The 27,910-nt window shown below is 36.6% G+C and overlaps 3 protein-coding genes across 4 annotated transcripts in view; 1 reads left to right on the top strand and 2 right to left on the bottom strand.

The window, feature by feature from the left end:
- Positions 1-186: 186 nt before the first annotated feature.
- On the top strand, positions 187-12,527 carry LOC128669511 (gem-associated protein 5-like). Its single transcript, XM_053744409.2, has 18 exons — positions 187-499; positions 1,064-1,223; positions 1,401-1,614; positions 1,803-2,541; positions 2,768-2,956; positions 3,278-3,520; positions 3,878-4,058; positions 4,171-4,333; positions 4,714-4,903; positions 5,496-5,635; positions 5,945-6,069; positions 6,674-6,851; positions 7,747-8,073; positions 8,461-8,608; positions 9,245-9,324; positions 9,977-10,109; positions 11,474-11,560; positions 11,674-12,527. The coding sequence occupies exons 1-18, from the start codon at positions 300-302 to the stop codon at positions 12,155-12,157; spliced, it is 3,981 nt and encodes a 1,326-aa protein (XP_053600384.1). The 5' UTR covers positions 187-299; the 3' UTR covers positions 12,158-12,527.
- A 522-nt stretch (positions 12,528-13,049) lies between these two features.
- The window catches only part of LOC128669509 (centromere-associated protein E-like), a 31,113-nt gene continuing 16,252 nt past the window's right edge, over positions 13,050-27,910 (bottom strand). The window contains exons 17-27 of one of the 2 annotated variants that reach the window (XM_053744408.2): positions 19,001-19,112; positions 18,611-18,641; positions 18,376-18,518; positions 17,665-17,830; positions 17,285-17,384; positions 16,833-16,997; positions 16,044-16,213; positions 15,562-15,670; positions 14,844-14,920; positions 14,196-14,294; positions 13,050-13,939 (exon numbers count right to left, since the gene is read on the bottom strand). In XM_053744408.2, coding sequence (XP_053600383.1) covers positions 13,811-13,939; positions 14,196-14,294; positions 14,844-14,920; positions 15,562-15,670; positions 16,044-16,213; positions 16,833-16,997; positions 17,285-17,384; positions 17,665-17,830; positions 18,376-18,518; positions 18,611-18,641; positions 19,001-19,112 — 1,301 coding nt within the window. In that variant the 3' untranslated portion in view covers positions 13,050-13,810. Of the gene's footprint in view, positions 13,940-14,195; positions 14,295-14,843; positions 14,921-15,561; positions 15,671-16,043; positions 16,214-16,773; positions 16,998-17,284; positions 17,385-17,664; positions 17,831-18,375; positions 18,519-18,610; positions 18,642-19,000; positions 19,113-27,910 lie in introns of those variants that run through there. The other variant, XM_053744407.2, reaches the window with a different exon arrangement.
- On the bottom strand, positions 19,579-27,840 carry LOC128669512 (uncharacterized). Its single transcript, XM_053744410.2, has one exon. The coding sequence runs from the start codon at positions 24,591-24,593 to the stop codon at positions 23,397-23,399; it is 1,197 nt and encodes a 398-aa protein (XP_053600385.1). The 5' UTR covers positions 24,594-27,840; the 3' UTR covers positions 19,579-23,396.

Raw genomic sequence — 27,910 nt, 5'->3', positions numbered from 1 at the left:
GTACTGTAGTGTAGTGCGAGTGCAATGGGTTCTGCAAAAAAAAATCAAGAGATGGGAGTAGGTAGGCGTTTAAGGAAAGTAGAATTTAAGAAAAGACATCACTATTGACATTGCTGCCAACAAAAAGTAAATAACTTTTTATTGAAAACCGGAAACTTACAAAATGAAAAATGAGTGAATGAAATTAGAGAGCCGCTTGTCAGAGGCCGCTTGTGTTTGTCAAAATTAAAAAAATTGCAAAAGTAACCGGCCGGTCGGTGTTTGCAGAAATATTATCAAGGGAAGAAACTAGAATAACCATGGAGGAAACGATTTTATTCCCTTCGCCAAACTGGTTTCAAGCATCGTGTTTAGCAGTGAGTCGGGATGGATGGCTTATATACGGCGGACCAAGTAAAAGTCTTTGTGCTTTGGAGCCCCTACCCGCTGATCACGACGGTTTTTTACTTGGAAAACACAATTTCAAAGCACATGTATTGAATAGAGCCCATCCTGATAAGTAAGTACATATATACTTCACAGCTTCTGAATGGTTGCTTCAGTTTATTCCACTTTGTACACCTGAGTGATATCACCAAGTACACAAAGTGGAGTTTGTGTCCGGTGTTGTCAGGTGAAAGACTTTGTCTACCTTAGAACCAATTCATTCAAGTGATCATTTGCCATTTTTAACTAATAATTCCAGTGGACCATGTGGTTTGTTGTGGTTACTCAATGGTACTAATTCAGTCAACAATATCAGTTTTCAAATGCAAAATATATTTGTCATAGGTATATGCTTATTATATTATTTACCTAGCTATATTTATTGCGGACATAGAACAGCAGCAAAAGCCAGATATAGCCTATAATTATTAATTGTAGGCCCCTATTTCTAGAAGCCTGCAATATGAACATATTTTCAAGTTCATTTTTACACAAAGTGTGTGTTCAAATTGTGTTGAAACAACAAATAATAAATGTTCCTTAGCCACATTTTCTATATAATATATCACATATTAAAGTTTATGAATGCCATGCATCATTTATCTTTATCATTTATGAAATTGATGTGATGTTACAGGATTGTTTGTGTAGCCATATCTCCTGACTGGCCTGAAAAGAGAGATGTTTTGGCAGGCAGTGCTGATGGCTTAGTAAAACAATGGACTCTAGAGCAAGTTGATAATAAGTGGAAATTGAAGGGAACACAGAGTCATGACAAACACCAACATGACAAGGAGGTAGTGATTCTTTATTACTGACATAAAATACAGGCAAAATAAAAATAAAAACAAATGTAATCTCACTAGATTACCTGTTCAAAGGAAAAAAAGTTCTTTACTGTAACATTTGAAATGCATGCAGTTTCACTTTTAAGTCACTAACATTTATAAACATTTATTTTTTGTCTCATGTAGGAGGTAGTTGGTGTGGCATATTCTCATGATTCCTATGCAGTCACAGTGGGAACTTATGGCAATCTCGTGAAATGGGACATCAAATCCAATGTAGTGAAGATGTTCAGAAACCTTAAAGGTTTCAGACCTAGTTGCCTTTCATGCTCTCCACATATCCCTTTAAATATTGCTGTTGGCACAAAACAAGGAGTAGTCTTTGTAATAGATTTAACTGGTGAGTTACTCAATGTTTTTTTTTACAAATATTTATAAATTTTCTTTACAATACAAAATAGTAAGTTATGTTTCAAGTTTGGTGACTTAAATAAAATCTGACACCAGTGTTAACAATTAACACACTCGAATCGAAAGAAAGAAGTTTGGTGTGTCAATTAACTCCAGTTTTATTAATGTTTTGAACAGGTTCTGGAAAAACACTATATAAAGTACGAGGACAAGATGAAGAGATAACTAATGTCAGTTGGTGTCCACAATATGAGGTTTTAGTGAAGAAAGCATTGGGTGAGAATGAAAACCAAGAGAACATGGTTGCACCAAAGAGAATGATGAAGATCAGACAGGTGACTGATGAAGAAAAACTACAATTTTCAGAGGGAGAAAAAGAACAAGAGCCTATAGATGCAAATGAAGGAAATAAAGAGACAGAGGTTAAAAATGAAAATGCTGAGGTATTAAATCAAAAGACTGAAGACAATGCTAATGTTCTAGAAGACTCTGGTATTGTGAAAAATCTTCCTGAGGACAGTTTCGATGAGACTGTTGTCCCTGATGATGACATGTTTGATATTTATAAAGACCATGAAGCAGATGAGTTTGGCCATAAAAAATATCAACCAGAGGACATTGTAATTAAAGTGAAAGAAGAGGCTAAACCTGATGATTATTTAGCTGAATGCTTGAAATTAAAGGAAGAAATATTGAAAAGAAAAAATCAGCAGGAGCAAACTATGGAGGCTCTTGTTAATGCTTTTGATGAAGCTCATTTAGATAAGACAAATGTGCCTTCCACTAGTGACACACAAATTTCCAATAAACAATTGAAGCCTGAGGAAGATAGTACAGTGGTTATTGTCAAAGAGGCACGAGGCAATTATAGTGTTCATGTGCACAAACATTTGCTAGCTACTGTAAGCAAATTTGGGTAAGTTATAGTCTTATTAACTAATTTCTTATCATTGTTATTGCCTGAATTAATAAAATCTACATCTATTGCCATCACTTTGAAACCACAGAAATTTGTTTTTCTGCTTGTTGGCGATTGGCACATATCCTTCAATTTCCTGTCATGCTTGCAATTCAAATTTATAGCAATTTAGAGATAATATTAATGATTGGACAACATCATGAACATACATATTATATTACAGGAGTGTAAGAATCTGGTCAAAGTCGGGCAAGCTGGTGGCGTCCTGTGCTGTCCCACAGCAACAACACAACAAGAATGTGAGGATGAAGTCCCCCTCCTGGGCGACCATCCTGTGGTTCAAGTCTGATGTGCTGCTCATTGCCGATGGGAAGAATCAGTTGCTAGAGTGCAGTCCGCTTAATATTGATAAGTATGGAGTTATTTTAGAGTCTGTATTAATTACGTCAGTGTTGGAGAGCAAGGCAAGAAAGCTTGATAACAGCATGTCTCTTCATAAACACTATTGTATGAGATTAAGGGTCTGTTAGTAGATTGTACAAAATCCGAAAAATATTTATCAGATTCATACAATCAACTAGCATCACCAATCTGCTAATATTACCTAAAATAATTCTTTTTATTTTCTGGTGAAGTTAAATCACGTTTAATCCACCATCTCCAATCTCCAAGTCTTCACACTAGTTTATAAATTTTGAAATGATTAATAATAAAAATGTATGCCGTATTGCAGTAGAAACAGATTGAGCTGGAATGTTGTCCACACATTCCACAAGCGAGGATTATTCAGCATCGCGACGGACGCGCCGCGCGTGCAGTCGGCCGACCAGTCGTTTGACGAGTTTACTGTGTGGACGACAGGACAGGACCGAAACATTGTCTGCTACTCCCTGGCTAAGAAAGAGAAGTTAGCAATGTTTGCTACCTGCGGAGGATTCATTTATAATATACAGGCTTGCCCATATGGAGCTGGAAAGTGAGTTTTACACCATCTAGTTTTAATTTCAAAACCTTTATATGACATTAGAAATAACGAACATAAAAAAAACCCACATTTGCTAAATGATGTTTTAGAAAAAAGTTTATTTCACCAATTCTTCTTCATCTGCGCTTTTGAAGTTGACAGTAAACTTAAATTTAAGTAAATTTTTGACGTCAATAAGTGATGTATATCATCCTAAGTTGAAGATAGGATTTTGAATTTGTGTATGTTTATTTACCCCAAAAGACACTTAGACCGCAAGTGACTTTTGAGGTAGTACTAGTGAATACTGATCATGCGTATATTAGCTAAAGTTAATGGATTGAAGTAAACACGCAGCCAACTTTTCAGGATAGCAGCAAGTGTGGGCGACGGCGCTGTCCGTGTGTGGGAGACGGACATATCCGCCGACGGCAAGCTGTCGCGGGGCAGGGTCGCCATGCACTGGCAGCATGTGCAGGGCAAGGTGCTGTGTGTGGCCTGGCATCCTCATGCTGAGAATCTGGTCGCGTTCTCAACTGCTGAGTCACGGGTACTATAATACGATAGTTATAATACCATTTGCTTATAGATCTACCTAAACCCTTACACATAAAATTAAGTCCAAGTATGAACAAAAATTGTATTTGGGTTATTTCTCGTAGGTGGGTCTAATCGACACAAGCGCCAAAGTTGAGAATCGTACCCGCAACTTAATATCGGGTCTTACTGGACCCGTGTACTCTCTGTGTTGGGGGGACGACAACGACTTGTACGCGTGTGGCGGGGGCGTCCTTGTCAAGTATAATACTAAGAACGTGGACGAGGGTAAGTTTTATTTATGTAATAAAGCTTAGGGATTTTTGTGTTTTGAACTCTTATTTAATGTTGTAAGGGTCTTTTTTTCGACATCTACCGCGTGTCAAATACAACTCAATGATTTCTCACTATAGTTTTATTTTCAGTTATCTTAGATTTGAAAATCTTTGGTTTTATCGATTTTGTATCGCTTCGTGCTCGCGTTTTAAAGGCTTTGGCTTTGGTGCATATTTGTTGTTTTAATTTTCAATTTCAATTTTTGTTTGTTCAAATTGTGCCAAATAAATTTGACATTCCACGAGAAAAGGTACCTTATGGAGTACACTCGATTTATAATAAAAAATGAGCAAATGACTTCACAAATGATTATTCCGATGATAATGGTCCAGCTCCGACGCCGATCGCGGTGACGTGGGAGGGCAAGCAGTGGGAGCTGAGCGCGGTGTCGGGTGGGGCGGGTGTGGGGTCGGGGTCGGGGGCGGGGGCGAGGGCGCTGCTGGCGGGCGGGTGCGCGGGCGCCGTGGCCGTGCTGGCCCGCGACCCGCCGCACGCGCCGCGCGCCGCTACGCACGTCTTCAGGTAACTTCAGCCCTCCATCGTCGTCATTCATCGTCACAGCCACGAGCCACGGAGAATTGAGTGCAATGCTCCCAGAAAAAAAACATACATTAATTTATATGTAAAAAATGTTAAGCCCTTCTGATATGATAGAGACCAACACTGTTTGATGAGTTTCTTTCGGTATTTCTTCTCAGCAGTGATCGTTCGGAAATGCTAGTAGTTTGTAGCCTTGGTAAATATCATTTAATTTAGAATATGACGTGAACAGGCACTTTTTCACGTCATATTCTAAATTAATCATTAACTCAGAATTTAGGGCTGTGAAGGCCTAATTTCTAAATAAATTATTTGATTAAGGACCAACCAGAAAATAATAATAATAAATCCAAGCCCCAAGAAGTCCTCTACTAGACTTAGGCTTCTCATAAAAACTTCTAGACTACCTTTGTAGCGTAATGGTCATCATGCCGAACTGGGTTCAATCCTCGGTCAAATCAAGATGAGGAATTAAATTTTTCAAATTGATCTTGGTCTTGGATATTATGATCCCGTCAGATCATGTGGTTAACAGATCAAATCCATTACAGTCTCTATTTGTAATTAATTTCAGCAAGATGATCCACACTATGGACTGGCACCCGCAGCAGACCTCAAGCTCGTCCGAGGACTCTCCTCTCAAGAATCTCATCGCTGTCTGCTCTCTGGACAAGCTGAACACTGTTGTCATATTAGAATATGTCGAGAAAGACGGTAAATATTCTCGAATATTGCTCCATTTTCATAACTATAAAAAATATGTGGATTGTTTAATATATAGTTTTATTCTTGAGGAAGGTTTAGATGTATAATTTATAATGTCTTTACCCGAGCGAAGCCGGAGGGGGCCGCTAGTTGATATTATAAATTATGTCCAAAAAAGAAAATAATAACTGAATTATTTTTAAGTTCTCAATCCATATTTCAGTATTGGCATCACATTGAACTACGTTTTGTTGTCTTTAGCAATACGGTAATTGAAAAAAATCGATACATTGACTAAAATAATTATTACCTATTCAGATGGCAGCGCACAGTTGACAACTTGGAAGACATTGAGCGGTCACAAGGGTGTGGTGCATCAGGTGGCGTGGAGTCCGCACAGCGACGGACTGCTGTTGTCCACCTCTCAGGACACCACTGTCCGGGTAATTATCACATAACTGAATGTTCTTTATGATTTTTTTTTTGTAAAGAAAAACTTGTTTACAAAGGAAAAACGACGCGTGAATTGTTTTTTTTTATGTAAGGCAAAGGGATTTCATTTTGTAATACATGCTATCATGTATAAGTAGGGCCACTCCATTTCTTTTATATTGTAAAAGGCTTGAGAGCTGATAGGTAACAACAGCATTCCCAAAAAGCAGCTGGGCAAAATCACGGTAGAATCTTTGTACTTTTTTATTATTTGACCCTATGAGCCAAGAGATAATAAAGACAATTGAACATCAACTGTCTTATTGGGTCGCGCAGGTACTGAGTAGTTGAGGAACTTATATCCATATGTGTTTATGTTCATGTTGAGGTTTTTATATAGCATTAGAATGAATTAATGTTTCAATATTTAGTTATTACAGTTGTTTTAGTAAATGCCGAAGAGTTTCTAAAGTCTGTCAGGAAAGAAAAGTGATTTTTGATGAACAAAAATTTTTCTGCCACAGTAATAAAACGTACAAATGTCAAATAGAACGGTCGAGATCGGTCGATGAACACCAACACTGTATCTCAATGAAATGTGAACTGTGTTGCGAGGTGTGGGACGCGGTGTCGGGCACCAACACGCACACGTTCCCCGGACACGCGGGCGGCGCAGCGCTGGCGGCGCTGTGGAGCTCGTATCCGCAGCTGCGGCGCGCCGTGCTGTCCGGCGGCGGCGACTGCTGTCTGCGCTTGTGGCGGCTCGACGGCTACCCCAACACCGGACACATCGGTGAGGATGATCATCTGTCAGCGCACACTTATCAGTAGATACGCTATGAAGTTCTTAATAATAGTGTGCATAGAATCGATTCGCGCACAGTGCGCCTTTGTGACGCAACGACAACCCCACCGCATAAATAATAAAATAAATAAATATATTAGGATAAATCACACAGATTGTGCTAGCAACCCCAAAGTAAGTTCGAGACTTGTGTTATGGAATACCAACTCAACGATTCTATATTTTATAACAAATACATATATAGATAAACATCCAAAACCCGGGCCAATCAAAAAAGATCATTTTCTATCATGACCTGACCAGGACCTCTCGGTTCAGAGGCAAGCACTTTACCACTGCGCCACCGAGGTCGTCAAATGCCATTGCATTCGAAGTGAGACGCAACGACCCAATCACATTTGATTGGGTCGTTGCGTCTCACTTCGAATCAATTCGTAAGAAGTAATATCTCTGTTTGGTCGTATAGTTGACTAATAGAAAATGCCATATAGCGTATAAGTTTCCTTTTACATAAAATACTTTGTAATTTTGTAAGAAAATAAGTAAACTTAATAATGGGCTACATGCGCGAACACTTGCCCCCACCGTCATATTTTATCAATTTATTTTATTTCTTAGCATATGCCGCCACACTATAAAGGATTTGTGTATAGCGCGGCGATATATAAATGAAATGTGATTTTACACAGTTAACTAAATAAACCAACTATGGCTACCTAAATCCGTGTAGTAATTGTGGACTAAGCCGATTGTCACAGCCGAATTTTCAAAATGTTATCATTAATGTTTTAAGCATGATAATTGTAATAATATCTTTGAATTTGTACACTATAATATGTATCTTATCAAGTAATTATGATCACCAAATTCTTTCACATTTTAGACCTTACTCAAGAGCCCGCAAAGAAGAAGAAGCACAAGAGAACAGGTCATAAAACCGAGGAAGCAGTCGAACAAGAAGAGGAGGTCAATGTCGCTACGCAAGAATCTAAATTAAAGGCGTCCAAAAGATTCCTACTCCCTGTGTTGACTAGGCAAATGGCTCCGTGCAGCATACAGGGTGTCAGGAAGATGTTGCAGAAGTATCTAGAAAAGAAAAATGGCGACAATCCCACCGCCCCGGCGGAGGATATGGAACAGAGCTACAATGTTAATTATATCAAGATTTTCGGCAGTATTAAGGAGGTCAACGAATTACTAGATGAGGAATGTAAGTGTATTTTTTTTAACTACTGAGCCAGCAAACAGGCATTCGGCCCACCTGATGGTAAGTGGTTACCGCAGCCTGGACGCCTGCTTCACCAGAGGTGTTACACGCGCGTTGCCGGCCCTAAATTAATCTTTTTACGTCCTTTTTGAAGAACTCCATGTCGTAGACTCTAGGGGAAAACACGGGACCTAATTCCACAACCTACGGAATACAAAGGCAACGGAACGGAGTAATGGGGTCGCCTGTTTTTTTTCCACATAAAACATAAAAACGTGTTTTTATTTATTTGTAATATCTTTATTATACATAGAACACACGTTACATATATGTATAACACAATAATGACTATTTTGACCCGAAATAGTAAACATTGTCGTACCGTTCCAGTGGAGCGGCACGTGGACACGGGCAACTTCGAGGCGTGGGCGATGCTGTCGCTGTTCCGCGGCCGCGTGGACGACGTCATGCGCAGCGCCGCCGCCCGCGACCTGCTGTGCCCCTTCCTGTTGTCGCTGGCGCCCTGTGTCTCGCTCAAGTAACCACTGCTTTATCTGTATAAACGTCTATCTATATATATTATTATAAAAAGGTAAGCGTTGTGAGTTTGTATGTTTGAGGCGGGTAATCTCCGAAACTATTAACAGAACCGATTTCAAAAATTCTTTCACCATTTGAAAGGTACATTATCCAAGATTGGTATTGGCTATATTTTGTCTCAAATTTCCTACGGGAGCGAAGCCTCGGGCAACATCTGTATGTTATATACGTCTACAGAGACGTCATATAGCTACATACGTCATTACATCATCATCATCGTCAGGTTCAAATCGCCTGAAGGCATCTGCCATGACTTTTATGATTCCTTACCGATATCTAGTGGCAGGTAGTCGCATACACACTATAGTGAACCGACCAGTGTGCAAGTTTCCTCACGATGTTTTCCTTCACTGGAAGCATGTGGAGGTCTGTGAAATTGGTGTATACCAATCAGACTCATTGGTGTATACCAATCATCATGTATGTTTATTTATATGAGCAGTATTCGAGCCTGAGACCTTTCAATCACAGGCAGACTGTTTAACCACTGGACCACCACAGCTTCCATTATATTCCATAAAAAATCATTAGGTACCTACTTACCAGAAAATATTTCATAAAGCCCTTTTTTTAGATATTGGAAGGACGTATGTCAGTTGTACCTGGAACAAATTGATAGATTAGTCGCCAAAGGAGAAGAACACAAGCTTGCTGGTGAGTTGATTTAATTTATTTTTGTTTTCACCTTTAGATCAATTAAAATAAGTTTGTATCTATTTTCATGAAGGTAGCATTTTTACAAAAATTAAAATAATATATTTTTCAATGCGTGACAAAAAAAGTGTCCGTGCAGTAGACCGTTGAGGAGTTTCCTCGTCGGGAGCCGTTCATTGATGTACCATCTGGTTATACTTATCATAAAAAAAATTGTACACAGTTTAGATTATAATTGAAATTGTGTATAAAATTAAAATTTTTGATCAATTAATTGGTTTAAAATTGTTATATCAATTGATCTAAAAGCTTGTAGTAACAAATTTGTGTTCGAGCGGGAACACTGCCGTTTTCGCTCCGTGACCGTGAAAGAGATGGCGGGACGATATACTTAGATGCATCGGTGGCAACAGGCTGCCTTCGACAGAGATTTGTGGAAAAAGGGAGGCCTCCCTTTGCCCAGTAGTGGGGTACATCAATAGGTTAATTGCCAGCTCCACACTTTCGTTGAACTCGGACACATGCCGACGCGAATGCGCGAACATTGCATAGTTAGTACGAGTGCTTTTATTTATCGCAATGATGAACCAGCAATATAAATAGAATCCGTTATAAAAGAAGAAGCATATGATATATCGTAACGTGGACGCAGTGGGGCGCGCGTACGGCGGCGCGCGCGTGCGCGCGGCGAGCGTGCGCCTGAGCGCGCACGACGTGCGCGGCGCCGTGCGCGTGCTCGCCGACGCCAAGCTCTACAAGGAGGCCTACGTGCTCTGCCGCACCAGGTGACACAGAACTTTGTTTTTCTATTTTCTCACTTTCACTGTTTCTGCGTTTACAAACTTTTTCATTTGTAATATAATTTGAATATTAAAACCATCGAAAAAAATATACAATGAATGAATATGTCTCTTTTTTTGAAATCTGTTAAAACTTGGAAGAAAATTAATAAAGTGAACTTCGATTGCATGAGAATCGGGGTTCAGGGGGCTTACCATCATCTTTCAACGCGATCCACTTTACGACCTAAACTGACCTGCATCGCAAATTCGTACCATTAAGATGATATAACGATCCATTATTGGTAGTGACCAAAACAATACGCCAATTCGATTTCATTCACTCATTTTGCATACAATTCCGTACCATGATGTGCATTGAGAACGTAAACTGGATCGCTTAGCTGTCAAAATTGGCGATTCAAAAAAGTTACTATTTCAGATAGGTTTGCACGATAGAAGTCCCACAGACGTGGCGCTACTAAGTATGTATGGCGCTATTAAGTAACAAAAAAGTGCGTATTGTTTGCCCAAAATGGTAAAAATTTGATATCGGAACGCAATTCTTGAAACGAGATAAAATATATCGACATCGTATAGCGTTATCTCTTTCTTACATTAGGCTACTGTCACTGGGGTTTACGATTCAGAGACAATTTTTATTTTTTTTATTGATTTCATTCACTCCTTACGATTCAAATGCGACTTTGTTAAGATTAGTTGGTGGTACCAAATAACGCGATTCATTTTAGGTTCCTAAACTGAACTGCCCTACAATTGAATCGTTTTGTAATAGTTGATGGTAGGCCCCCAGGTATCATAACTGGACAGAACACGTGACATCATTTGTCCCTGGCCATCACGTGCCTGGCCCATTCTGCCTCTTCGTATGATATTGACTGAATTAAATCATTCATACATATAATTTAATCACACTTCACTTCACTGAATACATGGACCTTACTTTACACCAGCGCCACTAAAAACCAAATCAACCCAATGTCTAGTTTAGTAAACAAACACTGGTATTGTTCCTTGTGTTAGTGGACTGTATTTGTGGTACTTAGGTTCGTCGAGGACAATTAAATAATTAAATTGCAGGCTTTAGACGATCCTTTTATTTTGGCACACACAGGAAGAGAGAGAAAATGATACATACAATGTTGCCAGTATTAAAATCAAATTTAATGTTGCTAGTCGCAACAGGTATCAATTATTGGTAAGCTAAGCTAAGTCATATCTAATATGACTTATACCACCTCCTAGTGGCAGCAGGTGTGTGTGACTACACACACGTTAGTAATTTAGTTTACGTGCATTGATTTGAATAAAGAATATGCCAAAAATAATAAAAAATAATTTATTTCCAGATACATGGACAGTATTGCCGAAGACGTACTGAAACAATGGGCCGAAGATTGCTTCAATGTGGGATCATTCAATACTGCTGCTGTGTGGTAAGATTATATTAATGTAAAACTGAACACGTATTACATATTGAAATCTATGTAATTGCGGTCACCATTATTTATCTATGTCTTTATCTAAACTACTTTCTTCATCTTTACAGCCACGTCGCTCTAGGCAATTTGTCAGAAGCGGCTAATATTTTAAGCAGATCCAAAGATGAGAACTGGTTGAGTTTGGCCACGGAGATGGCAAAAATTGTTGGTCAGAACACTTTCGCTGATCACATAGCGGAGAAACGAGAGCAAATAAAGAACAATGCGCCTTCAGATATAGTTGAAGAAATCGAAAGTTTACCCTCAAGAATAGAGCTACTGATGAAAGATAGCGCCGTAAAAGACACGAAAGAGGAAGGACAGGGTGATGTAAATGATGATAGAACCAATGATGGAAGCATCGAACATAATATTAGTAAAGAGGGACAAGGCGACATCGAATGTCGTGCTGAGAGCAATCCCATAAAAGATTATAATCTTCCGAAAGAAGAAAAAGGTGAAATCCTGGTAGGTACTTTGGCAGATGCAAAAGAAAGTGACGGTGAAAGAGTAGCGGTGCTAAATAGTAATCGGGGCGACGCTGTGAAATAAAACGAATTTAATCTGTGATTAATTAATATTTAACAGTATTTAATAAGTATCATTGTGTCAGTGTAATGAATGTGCGATCACAAAGAAAACATTTTGAATGTGTATCATTTGTTACTTTTCGCTCCACTGTTGGGCAAGTGTTTTTATTACCAGTTTTTAAATCTTAAGACTGTTTCAGTATCAGTTTTTAATAATTTGTTTTGTAGTTCCGTACGTCCTCATTGTTCTTGTTTGCCAATCAAGCCTCAAATAAAAGAAGGCAAAATATTTTCAAATTGTTGTTTCGATTTTTCTTACTTTTTATTTTCAAAAATCTGTTTCAATTAGGAAGTTCTTGTTTTCATTTTTTAATAAAGTTGATTTTTCGAACTGTGTTTCTTTATAATAGGTGGTCGGCAAACTATTGTTATGAACTAGAATTTTTAATTAAGAATAACACGCCTAATAATTCTTTGGACCTTTAATATGTATAACCACACTAATCACTTTCACCTTCAAAAACCTTGAGATATTTTTTAGACAGTAAATGTTCAAAAAAATATTTGTAATTTAGCAAAGTGTAAAATATCCGCAATTAAAGTTACGAAAAAGTTTAGTCTAAAACCATCTAACATGGTTTCAGGGGAAGAGGGAGACAAAAAAAGATGGATGGATATTAACAGGTTGACTGGAAACGGAAGATTTTTGAATACATAAGCAACATAAATTATTGGATAGCCACTGGGATTCAATTCAGTGAAAAAAAAATATCACAAAATCTAAGCCCTTTTCACTGACTTTCCAAAATGATAACGTTTTCGTAACATTATTATAGAATCGGCATATAAGTTTGGAGCCGGCTACTATATGTATATGATCATGAGATGCTGGAGGTCAATAAAACGAAAAAAAAAAAAGAAAATCATTTATTGAGTATGTACTCTATTATGATCATTTTCATAATAGGCACTTTTAGCATAAGAAATCTGATTTTGTTTTAAAATTTGTGAATTTGAACTCAAAAACAAATTAAATTAGGGGCATTATAAACTAGTGTTTATAACATGATAACTCTCGTATTGTAGTCAATACGAGAGTTATCACGTTATATTTACATAGAAATTAAATAATGTGTTGTATTACCAGTTAATAAATATAAAATAGCTTTAGGCACCACAATGTTTTAAGTACTATAAGTTAAAATTCTAATAATACTAAACAACAACCATACAAAAAAGTATAAATGGCTAAATAACTATGGCACCAACTTCTTAAAATTTCTTCCGTGTCAGTAACCACTAATTCGTCTAATCATCCTCGTAAATGCTGTAGGAATGTTTTTTATAGCATTGAGTCTCGATTTTGATATAACCATGAAGTGAACTATAGATCATTCTGAAGCCTGCACTGCAAGAATGAGAGATCGAACCACGGATAGCAATATATAAAAATATATATATATAAAAGAGATAGCAATATACGTATCAAAAAGTTATTAGTAGCAGTGGTCCAGTATTATCCAGAGCCTCATGGATATCATGGATGGATCATAACCAACACATTTTACCTTTAAAATTTTCTGGATTTATTACAATTAATTAATTTAAAGTCCAGCTTATTTCCATGCACAATAATTACATACAATTAATTTTATCATGCGTCTGATGATGTATTTCACCCCCGTTGTTCAGTGTCCTCATTCTCTCTGTTATCTTTGCCTCTCTTCTTACAAATAGTGACCAATTTTGCATTGATCTTCTTTAGTTTCTGGTTCTCCTTCATGACGTCAGTCAACTGTTGGTTCTGAAAAAGAAAATTGCATTTAAAGTTTTGTCATTGCATATTATTATAGTGGAATATGATAATGTCAAATTTTAGTTTGAAATGTTTCGTATATAAAAAGATACACAATATACAAACAAAAACTAAACATAAATAACGGCTGGTTATCCGACCAAATAAGTGGCGATTTCATACATATCGATGATACTTTATTAAAAGTCTTAAACCCAGCCATCGGGCGTACAATCGCGTTCAAAGCTTGTGTGTGTACTGGTACCTGCACGATGGCGCTGCCGGTGGCCACGAACACAGGGTGCGCGGCCGCCAGCAGCTGCTGCTCCAGCGACATCTTCTGCTGCGACAGCTTCTCTACCAGCTGCGGGGCAAACGAGAACGTTACTCATTCACTGATTTTTTTTTAAGAGAACCAAAAGCTGTATTTATAAAATGGTCACTTAAATAAATTAAATATAAATCGGAAAGGCAATTATAAGTTCCCACATTAATTCTTTTTTTTTTTGAGCTATTTAAGCACTAACTAGCAATACCTATGTTAGAGCCATAATTCGCAGATGGCGGTTGCATCATTAATTTTAATTACATTGTATAAGATTACAATGAGAAAAAAAAAATTAGATAATCGACGTCTTATGACAAGTGATGATGCTTGAGCCTTTTTGTGGCTTTAACAAAATCTGTTAGCAATCACCTATTCGATGGAGAATCAAGCGAAATATTAATTTTAATACTAGTTGATACAACGTTAACTTACGCGACTGATACAGAAATAAACAATTTTCAGGTTTAAATAGAATAAGACATTAACAATTCTGATTGCAAGGTTTCAGAAAATAGTGAAAGAGCCTATTGAATATCAGCATATATATCGTCCAGATAATAGGGTTCTAAATATGAAACAACGAACCATTTTCAGTTTCATTTCTCGTTGCGTCTGCTCCAATTGCCTGCCATCATCGCGCTCCACTTGATAACTCAATAAATCTGAAATGTAACGCGTTCATTGCAGCCAGCTGATTTACACCCAGAAATGTTGAAGATTTTAATACGGTAAGATATTAATTTATTCAGATAACATCATGACGAAACCGGCACACTAAATGACTATTTAAATTACTTTTGTGGTTATTGACCGGCTATACTTGACGACCTCGGCGGCGCAGTGGTAAGGTTCTTGCCACTGAACCGAGAGGTCCCGGGTTCGATCCCCGGTCGGGTCATGATGGAAAATGGTCTTTTTCTGATTGGCCCGGGTCTTGGATGTTTATCTATATATGTATTTGTTATAAAATATAGTATCGTTGAGTTAGTATCCCATAACCACAAGTCTCGAACTTACTTTGGGGCTAGCTCAATCTGTGTGATTTGTCCTAATATATTTATTATTATTATTTATTATACATTATTGGCAAACATTTTTCCCAAGTTTTGGGGAAATAAGCAAACATTAAGGATTTTTAAACTGCGGTAAATAAAAAGCTTTCATACAAACTACGCAATGTTCATTCATACGTGTTGGCACTGTCAAAGTTCTGAAGTCAGCATTAATTTAGAAGTTAACTACTAAGTATTTATTAATTCTCAACAGAACTCATCAATAGTACTGTGAAGACTGTGTACATTACCGTCGCTGGTGTCGGTGGCCTCGTGCTGCGTGCGGTTGTGGTCGTGCGCCGACTGCCGCTTCCTGCGCGACGCAGACGTGCTCTCCGCCTGGTATTGCTCCAGCTTGGCCTACCCAATAATAGTTACACATGAGATACTACCTACTTTTTATTATGAAGATCATTTTCCAACTTGTATTATATTGGGGACAACGTAGCAGTCACATAATGACCGAGTCATGTGAAAAATATAATGGAACTGGCGGCCCGTCTCGGCTTCGCTTTTTTACGAAATATATAATAAACATGCATTTATATATGTTTTCTTACATGGTGGATAATAGCCAGAGAAACGATTTTTTTTGCCAAAAAATAGTTTTCTCTTTGCATTATATAGATTCCTGCCATTCAGGTAAGAAGTGCTGAATGTCACAAAGGATCGAGTATTAAGGAAGCCCATCAGTGGGCTCATAATATTAAAAAAAAAAAGCAATAATAGTGACCTCGAGCGCAGCCTTGGCCTCCTTAAGGTTGCGGCACTGCGCCTCGCGCTGACGCAGATACTGTGAGCACGTGTCGCACTCCTCGTCCAGCGCCCGGAGTCTCTCGCGCAGCTCCGACAGCTCCCGCTTGCTCGTCTCCAGCTCCGCTCTCGTCGCTTCCAACTCCCTGCGATTCAAATATTCCATGTATTCAATATTATATATATATGTATGCAATATATATATAATATATATATGCAATGCAATTTATTTCGCAATTGCTAGGTAGAAATTTTGCACAAATTAAAATGTATCGTAAGTAGCTTTTAACCGCGGCTTCGCCCGCGTGTTTTCCCGATTGTCGAAAAATGTCAAAAAACCTAATTCAAAATCATGTTGATATCTGCACTCATTAGTGATTCTTAAAAAATGTTTGTAATTCTTTAAAAATCTTTTTTTTTATCTGTTTGTACTCTCTCAACTTATTCTTTATTTAAACTGTGGTTAACGGTGCTGGTTTTACGTTTAATTTACTTATTTGTCTTACATTTTATATGTCAAAATAATGTAAAATTGTTGACCCCAATAAAGAAAAAAAAAATTTAAACAAAAAAGTAAATTAACCGCATAAATTCTCGATAAAATTATCCTACGCGCCATTTCACATTATATTCTAACTGTATTCATCGAAATCCTTTAGATGATTCAAGTATTTATTCCAAACACATTCAAATTTCCGTTGATACAATATTCGTAAAATTGCAGTTTAGGTATATAGGTATATATATAAAATAACTCGCCTATTATCCTTCCCAGAATTCTTCTCCAAAAGTTTCTGCATCTTGGCGACCGTGTTCTTCAGTTCTTGCTTCTTCATTCTCAGCTCCTCTATCAGTTTCGCTAATCTCTTATTCTTCTCCACCTCTGCGTCGTACGACATGCGGTCTACCACCACCGAATGAAGGTTGGCCCAGTCTATAAAACGTGTTATTTCATTTATACAACAACTGTATTCTTCAACATTATTGATAACAAAGAGACTCTGGCCTAGCAATGGGACATGTTACACTAACTTAAAAAATACTAGTTCTTGTCCGCAGCTCCGCCTGCAGTAGCCTATGATTGACCTCGAGTTGCTGTATCTATTCCAAATTTCATTAAAATTCGCCCAGCGGTGAAGTCGTACCAGCGTGCCAGATAGGCTTTCGCAACTATAATGTTAGAATGGATTACACAAGTTTTCAATATGTATAAATAATTACCTTCATCCGTGTTGACGAAAGCATCAACAAATGTCTTCTTGGAATCCAGACTGCTTTGATTTGGATTCATACTCTTGTCTCTCAATTCAGCAATTACTTTCTGAAAAAGAAAAACTCTTATAACGCTTTCTCCTTCGATGTGGGATCTAAGAGGTGAAAAATATCCGACATAATCTTTATACTTGTTATAGACAAAATTATTGACTCATGTGACTAAAGTAAAGATATTATTGTTCCGTCCCGTTTCTTCTCGCGTATTTCTATTAGGCGTTACTCATATGAGCTAATTTGAAAATATGACAATGTGATAATTTTCTCCATCTACAAACAATGACCAACCACAACCCTAGCATCACCCAGCTAGGTCCCACAGCACTGACCTCAAGAACAGCCTTCTCCCTCTTCAAGGCGGCGCACTGCGCGTCTCTCTCGCGCAGGTACTGAGCGCACGTCTCGCATTCGTCGTCCAGTTCCTTGTACCGTTCCTTCAGCTCCTCCAGTTCTTCCTGACAGGCTGCCAGCCGCGTGCGGAGGGAAGACAATTCGCTGAAAAGGTTGTTTATTTTTATTTAGCAGTCAATTAATAATGTATTTGTCGAACATAGGTATAGTGGGAGCATACAAATACATGACACCTGTTTAGAAATTATCATATTTCAAGTTTGAACTTGACGCTTTCGTGGACGCTCGATTAGACACAAGAAGTTTCATTGTTGTGCGTCCGCGGATACTTCCGCAGTGAAAGCACGTGATTTAAGTCTCTTTGAAGAAAGTATTAGATCATGTGATACAGCCGTCGATTGGAATTGCTCAATTATAGTTTTGTCGTTACATCAAAACTCAATGAATGAGTATTATTTTAGTAAGGTTTGAACAAAATACTAGTTGTGTAATTTTTTATAGTATAGGTTCCATAAAGATGAACACCTTATTTTAAATTTCTTAGACATCATTTGAATTAAAAGTAATGAAAGTATTTGTCTGCGGTTCTGAGTGTGTTGTGCCCGTTTCTGTGTTTTTATCTAGCGGACCCGCTATACAAGCTTAGTGCTTACTGTGGGCCGTTGAGTATTGTCCGTTTGTTATTATACCTTTGCTCGAGTTCCGGCAATAAAGAAGTCCTCGGCGAGGGTGTGTGCCTGACACTGCGGTGGAGATCGTGAGTACTCTGTCGACGACGACGCGTCTCTTGCACGCTACTCGGCCGAGACTCGTCTTCTTTCTCTTTCTCGTTCTGAAATAAATTAACCATTCTAAACAACTTGGCAAAAAATGAGGATGTAAAATAATATTTTATTAAAAAATCGTTCATTATAAATAATTTACCTGATCGATGCGGGAAAGTAGGCTATCTCGTCTGAAATAGAATTGATGATGTTTAAATATTTGTACAAAACGGATCGGAGTTGCACCTTTTTGATTGAAATTTCAATGGTCACACAAGAAAAAAAAAATGTCTGTACGCCTTTATCTCTTACGGAGTTGACAGAGTTAAAAGTTACGAAACTTAATGGCACATTATCAGAAGAGTGTAATTGCAATTCAAGTGATAGGTTGGTAAATATAGCCTATGAAAATGATTTCTTTATTTGTTATTACTAACACTGGTGTCAAATTTTATTCAAATCGCCTAAGATATTTTACGACTAAGTACCGACATCTATTGGCAAGTGATCACACTAGTTAGCTAAACTGTCAATCAATGTATTATCATACCCTTTACTAAGCCTGAGCGGAGTGCTCCTGTTGGAGCTATCTTCATCGACATCCATAAACAGGTCGTCGGGCTTCGTGCGGGACTCGAACACAGCTTCAATCTTCGTGTGGTCTGCGAAATAAGCATTTTATATCCACTATGTTTCACTAAATATACCACGGAATGCTGAAAATACTATAATAGTAATTTGTAGTTATAATATATTGCGTAGCACAGTCGTTATAGATTTGACTGTTGTGGCCTACATCACTGCGTTGATCCGCTGACGGAACGCAGCGCGACGGAGCAGTAAGACCGCGTTCTTAGTGATTGTGAGTCTAGTTTTGAACATGAACATGAACATATGCACCACACCCAGCCAGCTCGAAGCTGAAACGGACGAACCGAATACAGGCCATTGGCCGTACCTATGCGACGCTGCTTCCATCCATCAAAGTCACGTTCGCTGGAATATACGTCCTTCGTCTACATGCTTCACCTTGCCAACAAAACAGCGTCGAGCTCGCTTACTTTTGCTGTCAATACGAGGTATCAGAGTATAAGGGTGTGACGTAGTCAGGTAAATGAAACGAGTGAATGCTCGAATAATACTACTATATTTGAAGGAATAACACAATTATATAGGTGGTACAAAGATTAACATAATAGAAGATTAAATAGGTACTTAGTCTAACCTCACATCACCGCACTTATTGAAAAAAAAAAATGAATTTATATAATATATTTTTTTTTTACAGTCAAATTGATAAAATATAATCTATTTTTTACGTTTTATAATAAGGTTTTGTACGGTTTTTATGTACAATGTCTATTTTACCATACTTATTTATTATCTCTACGTTTGGTGGTATGTCCTTAATAACTTTATAAGGGCCTAAATATATATTATCTAATTTATTACTAGGTGTATTATTTTTTACTAAAATTAAATCATTTTCCTTATAGCTTACAGGATTAATATTTTTGTCATACACATACTTTCTATTTATCTTACTTCTTAACAAATTATTTCTAGCCTCTTTTTGAGAAAGTTGCAAACGGTATTTCAATTCATGTGGATAGCTCTCATAATTATAAAGAGGTTCTACATCATTTGTCAGATTACTAGGGAGAGAACATTTCTTACCAAACACCAACTCGTACGGGGTGAAATCTGTTTCAGTATGAACTCCTGTATTGTAAGAGAAACACCAAAAAGGAATCCACTTACTCCACATCTCCGGGTGATTCTCTGTTTGAATACGTAGAAACGCATTCAAATGTTTGTGAGTGACTTCCAGAGCTCCTATGGACTCGTGATGGTGGGCTGTTGAGTTGAGTTGTTTAATATTTAATAATTTACATACCTCTTGAAAAATTTCTGATAAAAACTCCTTCCCTCTATCTGTAGCTATACATTTTGGCACACCATACCTGAGAATAAAATTATTAACAAACGATCTTGCTACTTCATCAGCTTTTTTGGAAATTAAGGGATAACCTTCTACATATTTTGTCAGTTCGCATTGACACGTTAGTATATAAGAATAATTATCATTATCTCTTTCCAAAGGACCAACAAGATCTAAGAATACTTTTTCAAATGCAGTATGCGCTGTACTAGTAATTTCCATTGGTTCTTTCTTTGGTATTGAATGTTTTTGACGTTGACAACTGTCGCAACGTTTTACAAATTCTCTAACATCTTTATCAATACCAGGCCAGAAATAATATTTCTTTATGTTGTTTGACATTCTTCTCATACCAGCATGGCCACTGCTAGGCAAGAGATGAAAATCATTTAAAATTATTTTTCTATCATGTTTATTCTCAATTCTTTTTACATTACTTAAAATACATATACGCGGTCCGGACCTATTCTTATCGTTTTTTATTTTATCTAATAATTTTTCTATAAAAATTTCATTATCTTTACTCTTTAATATGTATATTTCTTCTAACTTTAATAAATTACAAAAATTATCTAAATCTCTCACAAATTCGCCTCGCGTCATTTGTGATTGAGAATCTAGAAATTTCACATAAATTGTTCTTTTACTTTCAATATAGCATAATATTTTATTTTCTTTTGTGATAATTCCCTCTTTTTTAAATTGTTTTAGTCCCTTAATATCAATAAGTTTTAATTCTACTGATTCTTTCGGTCTTATATGGGTACTTACGACCTTTGGTTGATCAGGCCTCAAGTCTAAAGCATCCATATCTACCGATGAATCTAGTTTATTTAATTTTCTTGCGCCCGCTCTTGTCATAACATTAATAACACTTTCGTGCATTTCTTTTAAATCATTTAATGTGATTCTAGACAATGCATCTGCAGCTGCATTTTCAGAACCTTTAACATATTCTACTTCAAAATTATATTCCTCTAATATGATTCTAAATTTCATGAGCCTACTCGAAGGATCTCTCATATTGAACAAGTATACTAGTGGTTTATGGTCTGTCAGTATTTTAAATGGGCGTCCATATAAATATGGACGAAAATACTTCACAGCCCATACTATTGCTAGCAATTCTTTTTCTATCACTGGATAATTCTTTTCACCTTTATTTAAGCTCCTACTAGCATAAGCTATTGGTCGTCCATTTTTGTTTGATAAAATTGCTCCTATAGCATTATTTGAAGCATCAGTTTGTACTATAAATTTATTTTGTTCCGAAAAATCGGGATACTGTAACACAGGTGGGCTTATTAGTAGTTCTTTTAGTTTTTCAAAAGAGTTTTGACTTTCGGTATTCCATTCAAATGGTACGCCTTTTCTAGTTAATTTATTTAAAGGATATGCGATTTCTGCAAATTTTGGTATGAATTTTCTATAGTAATTCGTGAAAGCTACAAATCTTTTTACTTCGTCTGAATTTGTAGGAACTGGATAATTTTGTACTGCAGATATTTTTGCAGGATCCGGCATTATACCTTCATTAGAAATCATATGACCTAAATACAAAATTTCTTTTTTAAGAAAATCGCATTTTACTGGGTTCAATTTTAAATTGACCTGACGTAATCTTTCAAAAACATCTTGTAAATTTTTATTATGAATTGTTAAATTACGGCCAAAAACAATTAAGTCATCTAAATAAATTAGACATTTTTCATAATTTAGACCAGCCATTGCCAATGTAATCATTCTGGAAAATGAACTTGGGCTAGTTTTAAGTCCCATTGGCATACGTGTCATCTGATACTGTCCTGAATGGAAAGCTGTAAATTTTCTACTGTTTTCATCTAAATTAACATTATAGTATCCTTGATGCAAGTCTAAATGTGTGAAATAAATGCTACCTGACAACGAGTCCAGAATTTCAGTAATATCTGGTAGTGGGAATTTATCGTCTTCAATCTGATTATTCAATTTCCTATAATCTACGACAAGCCTCCATTTTTTGTCTCCTGTTGAATCTGATTTTTTAGGTACTAACAGTATTGGACTAGACCAATCGCTCTTGCTAGGTTCAATTATCCCTTCCTCTAACATTTTATCAATTTGGCGTTTAATTTCGTCCTTTTGAGAGTATGGCAAACGATATTGTTTTGAAAAGATTGGATTTGTATTAGGTTTGACAGAAATAGTATGTGTGTATACATCAGTAGTACTTAATTTATCACCAGGGAGGTAAAATATATCTGAATATTTAGCGCAAATGTTCTCAATAGTTTTTTGTTCCTCAATATTTAAATGTTGCAATTTCATTAATGAGAAAAGTTTTTTCACTCTATTTGAATCGGTCGTTGACTTTTCAAATTCACAAATATTATAGTTACTAACTTTATCAATTTTTGGATTTATTTCTGTGAGTTGAACATCATTTTCAGTAACATTAAGTATTCTAACAGGAATCAATCCATCTTTTGGTGAACATATGGAACTTGCTAAAAATATACCATGTTTTATTTCTTGAGATAATATGACACAATCTTCATTAATGTCCGTATGTATAAAATGTATTGACTCGCTTCTAGCTGGGATCTCAAAAATAACATTACATGTATTTATTAAAGGTAAAGTAATTTTCGAATTAATAAATAATGTCAAAGTATTTTTACTGAAGTCTAATTGAGCTTTGCATCTATTTAAAAAATCACGGCCTAAAATTCCACTTCCTTTAATTGGTAAATTTTGAAAAACAAAAAACTTATGATTGAATGTTTCATTATTAAAAGTTAATGGTAAAAATAAGTATCCTATTGCTTGTACACTTCCACCTAAACCGTTGACTGTTACATTCTCCTTATGGATTGGAATGTTACATTCTATAGCATGTTTATACGTACATGCCGATATTGATGCTCCAGAATCTACTAAAAAATATTTTTTGTTATAATTATTACATGATGATGAAAGTAAAGAAATATAACAATTACTATCACTGGCTAAAATAAATTTTTCACTATTCCTCACGAAAAAACTGATTCAAAGAAAGTTCTGACTCTTCAAATTTTTCGAAATTATTATTATCATTATCATGCATTAATTGAATATTACGATTATTACGCATCCCTTGATTTCCTCTAGTTGAATTAAAAAATTTACCTCTCTGCTGTGGACCTCCGCTACTTCCTCGCGTGTACTGACCTCGTGACCCTTGTCCTCGAGAAGCTAGATGAGCTGCTTGCTGTCCTCGAGCTCTTCCTCTATGTACAGGATAGCGGCAACGTCCTCCACGCCAGCTTCTATAATAATTTGAACCATTGTTGAAATATTTATTATGGTATGGTTTCTTGTACATACCCATGATTTCTCCAGATGTTGAAGGAATTGATACTTCTTCATCTTGGGCTGCCTGTACAGCATCTTTAAGTGAACTATAATTCCTGGCAGAAATAATCGTACTAAGTCGACGATTACGCAAGCCGTCAGCAAATTGCTTAACAGCCATTTTTTCATTAATAGGTTTTAATATTTTATAGCATTGATCATTCCCGTCAGCTTGCGTTATCGTTAAATCAACAAATAGTTCCGTTATTTCTTTACCATAGTCAGCAATTGACAAGTCATTTTGTCTAATTTTTTGTAATTTATTTTGTATTGCCGTTGCAGCTTTCTTACACAATAATACATTTCTCATATCAATAATTAACTCATTAACTGATTCATATTTTGATTTTAATTTTAACTTAGCTTCAGGAGAAAGCCTACTTTTTAATACGAAATTAATTAAATTTTGTTTACATGTATCTTCTTTCAATAAAGTATTATAATATTCAATGTTATCAATCAACTGTTTTGTATTCGACTCCTCATTTGTCATAATAGGTAAAAGATTTAACGCCGTTTTTAAATCAAAAGAATTCATGTTGAACGATGACTTCGGCTTATCACTATTACACAACACTAAAATATTTTCATGTAACTCTAAAAATCGACTACAATAATTTTTGATTAATATAATATCATCCGAACTATAATATTTTCTCTTAAGTTTTTCTTCAAAACCTATCAGCCACGTCTCATATTTCTCATAGATTGCATTAATCTCATTTAATTTGTTTACTAACACTTTTTCCGTTCTTCGACTGGCTCCTAATTTAATTAAATACACTCTAATTTTCTTTAATTCCTCATACAATGATATAATAGTTTCCATTAGTCACTTACCACCATAACGTAGAGTAAAATATTCTTGTACCTGTGCACATAAAGAACATAACACATTAAAAAATAAATAAAAATAGACTTTAAAATATAATCGCGATTACAATTAACACTATCAAGTCCAAAGTTCAGTCACAGTGCATCATCCGTCCGTCCGTATATGGAAAGTCGCTGCATTCCTTACCGGTGACCTATATCTCGTACATAAAATTATTATTAGGATATTTGATTATATATTTAAGATACTTTTTTTTTTTTTTTTAAGTAGATTATTGTATTTTATTATTTTCACTTTTTTTTTTTTTTTTTAATATTTATTTTTATATAATAAATTTTCACTTTTGAAATATATTTATGCACTTTTATTTTTATTTATTTTTTACACCATTTCTTTTGAATAGATTTTTTGGGGTGGGTTAAGGTCTTCCAACTGTCGCCGGAAAAGTGATCTTCTTATAGTCGCCCGATTTATCTCCTTAACAATCCATTTTCTATGGCATTTTCTATATAGTCGATATATGAAGAACAGCACGCCACACAGTATAATTAACAGGATAACACACAGGATAATATTTGTGGTGCTCATATGAAAGCGAATTTGTTCTGTAGTTGCTTTATTATCGCCAGCCGCAGCATTCTGGATGACCAGGGTTTCTTCTTTAGACTGTGGGGAGCCCATTATTTTTGTGAAATTTTTTATTCACGTGTACACTAGCGTTTAGTCCGAAACAAAGATAGAACTGGTACTTTTCCATTGTCCTTATTAACGATTACACGAGTAACGTCTCAAATTCGCGGCGCGGTGGAAGATTCCATAGGCAGGGTCGCCATATAAGGGTGTGACGTAGTCAGGTAAATGAAACGAGTGAATGCTCGAATAATACTACTATATTTGAAGGAATAACACAATTATATAGGTGGTACAAAGATTAACATAATAGAAGATTAAATAGGTACTTAGTCTAACCTCACAAGAGGACGTTCCCAGCGACCACTACCTTGCTGGGTGGAAGCGGTGGCGTCGCACAAGCCCAGACCCACGACCCCACACCAGGGGGCACGGTTTTATAAGGAGTGACACGCTCTGGGATGGGAGAGGACGGTCGACTAGCCGCAACCGGTCGACCACAATCAACCGACTATGCAGCCTGTAGCCAATATTGGAATTTAGGAGGACGGGTTATTCGATGGAGGAGAGCGTTGGTGTGTTTCGTTTTCCTCGCTGACTTCGTTGTGTGTGTTGGTGACGGTTTCGTCGTTTTCTATTTCGCTGTCCGTTTCGTCCATTTTGTATATTTCTCTAGCCGCTGAAATGAGTTCTTTCTTGTCTGTTGCGAGCTCTATCCACTCTGAAGGGCTTTTCTTATAGTATTCCATGTCCTGTTGTAGGGAATTTTTCCAGGTATAAATAGGTCGACCTATTTTACGATTTTTTGCTTCATGTTTGTATGCAGCGTGTAGTAGATGTGGGTCTCTGCGTCGTAGTATGTGTCCATAGTAACACATTCGAAGGCATTTGATTCTTTTTGTAATAGTTTTTCCATCCAGAATGTCGTGTATCTTGCTGTACAAACGTGCGGGGCCTGCATTGTCTAGCATATCGCGTAAAATCATTCTTTCGTATTTTCTAAGTTTTGAGCGATTCGCTTTTGTTAGTGCTGCGCATTTGAGGCCGTAGGTCATAGTTGGTTCTATCACCATTTTGTAAAGAAGTTTTATTGTTTTCCCTTGCATGCGGGAACTCTTAAATAAATTTTTGTAGAGTCTTCGAATTTTTGATCGCTTGTTTGCAGCGGGCATTTACTGTACCATTCCTGTTCAGTACAGGTGAGATGTAGGTCCCTAGATACCTAATTTCTTTAACGGGAGATAAAGTAGTTTCTCCCAGTACAAAAAAGTTCCTGTTATTTATGTTTAGTGGGTCGCGAACTAGTAATTTCGTTTTTGTATCGTTTACTGTAAGACCTACTGACTTTAATAGACTTGTGGCCTTTACAAAAATTTCGTTTAATTGTTGAATATCGTTTGATATTATGATTACGTCGTCCGCGAAGGCTAGAATAATTGGTAGTTGAATTTTGTCATCTTGATTAATTTTTATATAAGGTAGTTCTTCCGCTAGTGTTTTGAAGACGTCGTCCATAACTATTGTTCAGAGTCTTGGTGATATGGGACAGCCTTGTTTGACACCCTTACCTTTTTTTATCCATTTGGTTTGTTGTCCGAACCATTTAATGCATGTAGATTCATTCAAAGTGGCTTTTATGATTCGATTTGTCATGGATTTATTTGTTCTAGACGCGATTATATCTCTGAAGCTGAGTGATCCACGGTGTCAAATGCTGCTTCTATGTCGATCAAAAGAACAAAAGTTTTTTCACCCGCTTTCCATTCTTCATCCAATATTCGACGTAAGGTGAACATGTGGTCATCCGTGGAGCGATTACTTAGAAAGGCGGCTTGGTAGTTGTCTATTGTTTCAATTGTTTCGTCCAGTCGTTTTAGTAAAAAGTTTGCATAAATTCTGTATCCCTTACTACATATTGATATACGTCTGTAGTCATTTACCTGTTTCGGGTTAGTTTTTTTAGAGAGTGGCACTTGAATCGACTGAGTCCATGAGGATGGCAGTATGATTTTTTTTTTCATGCAGTTCGAATGTGGTTTAGAATTTCTAAATTTAGCTCTTCTGGGTTGGCTTTGTATCATTCTGTTACGACTTGGTCTATTCCCGGGGCTGTTTTATTGCGCATTTTTTTTTATTATTCCTTCGATTTCTTATAGTGTAGGTTCCGCGCCTAGTTCTTTTTTTTGCGTTTTCGCCTGTCAATTCTTCTATGATTTGTCCTTCTGTTTTTGCCAGTACTTGTTCCCATTTAGACATAGGAATAAAAGTCTGCTTTAGTCGGCGTCTTTCTGTTTGCTTATGATTTCTATAGAATTCGCATGTGAATTTCATTCTTACTGAGGGGTGTCTAGTTAATAGGTCACTGAAGAATGCACGATATTTTTCTTGTTCCTCGGCGACCTCTATTGCTTGTAGGTGATATCTGCACTTTTTCAGGATTTTTTGGTGGATTGGGTCAGAAGGCCGCTAGTTTTTCAAGCATTTTGCTTTTTGTAGTTTTGTTAGAGCTAACCTGTATATCTCTGGAATATTTCCGATAAAATTTCAGGATGTTCGTGGCTGCTGTTTTCATAGTTCCTGTTATTTCTTCCCAGGAAAGATTGGCTTTGATTTTGTTCTACTGTATTTTATTTAAAAGTTCAATTACTTCCGTTTGGTATCTTTCTTTTGTGCCTTTACTT

Source organism: Plodia interpunctella, chromosome 4, assembly GCF_027563975.2.
Source record: "Plodia interpunctella isolate USDA-ARS_2022_Savannah chromosome 4, ilPloInte3.2, whole genome shotgun sequence".
NCBI classification, from domain to species: Eukaryota; Metazoa; Arthropoda; class Insecta; order Lepidoptera; family Pyralidae; genus Plodia; species Plodia interpunctella.
Note: the sequence above shows the minus strand (reverse complement) of the source record. Positions and strands in the feature narration are given on the sequence as shown.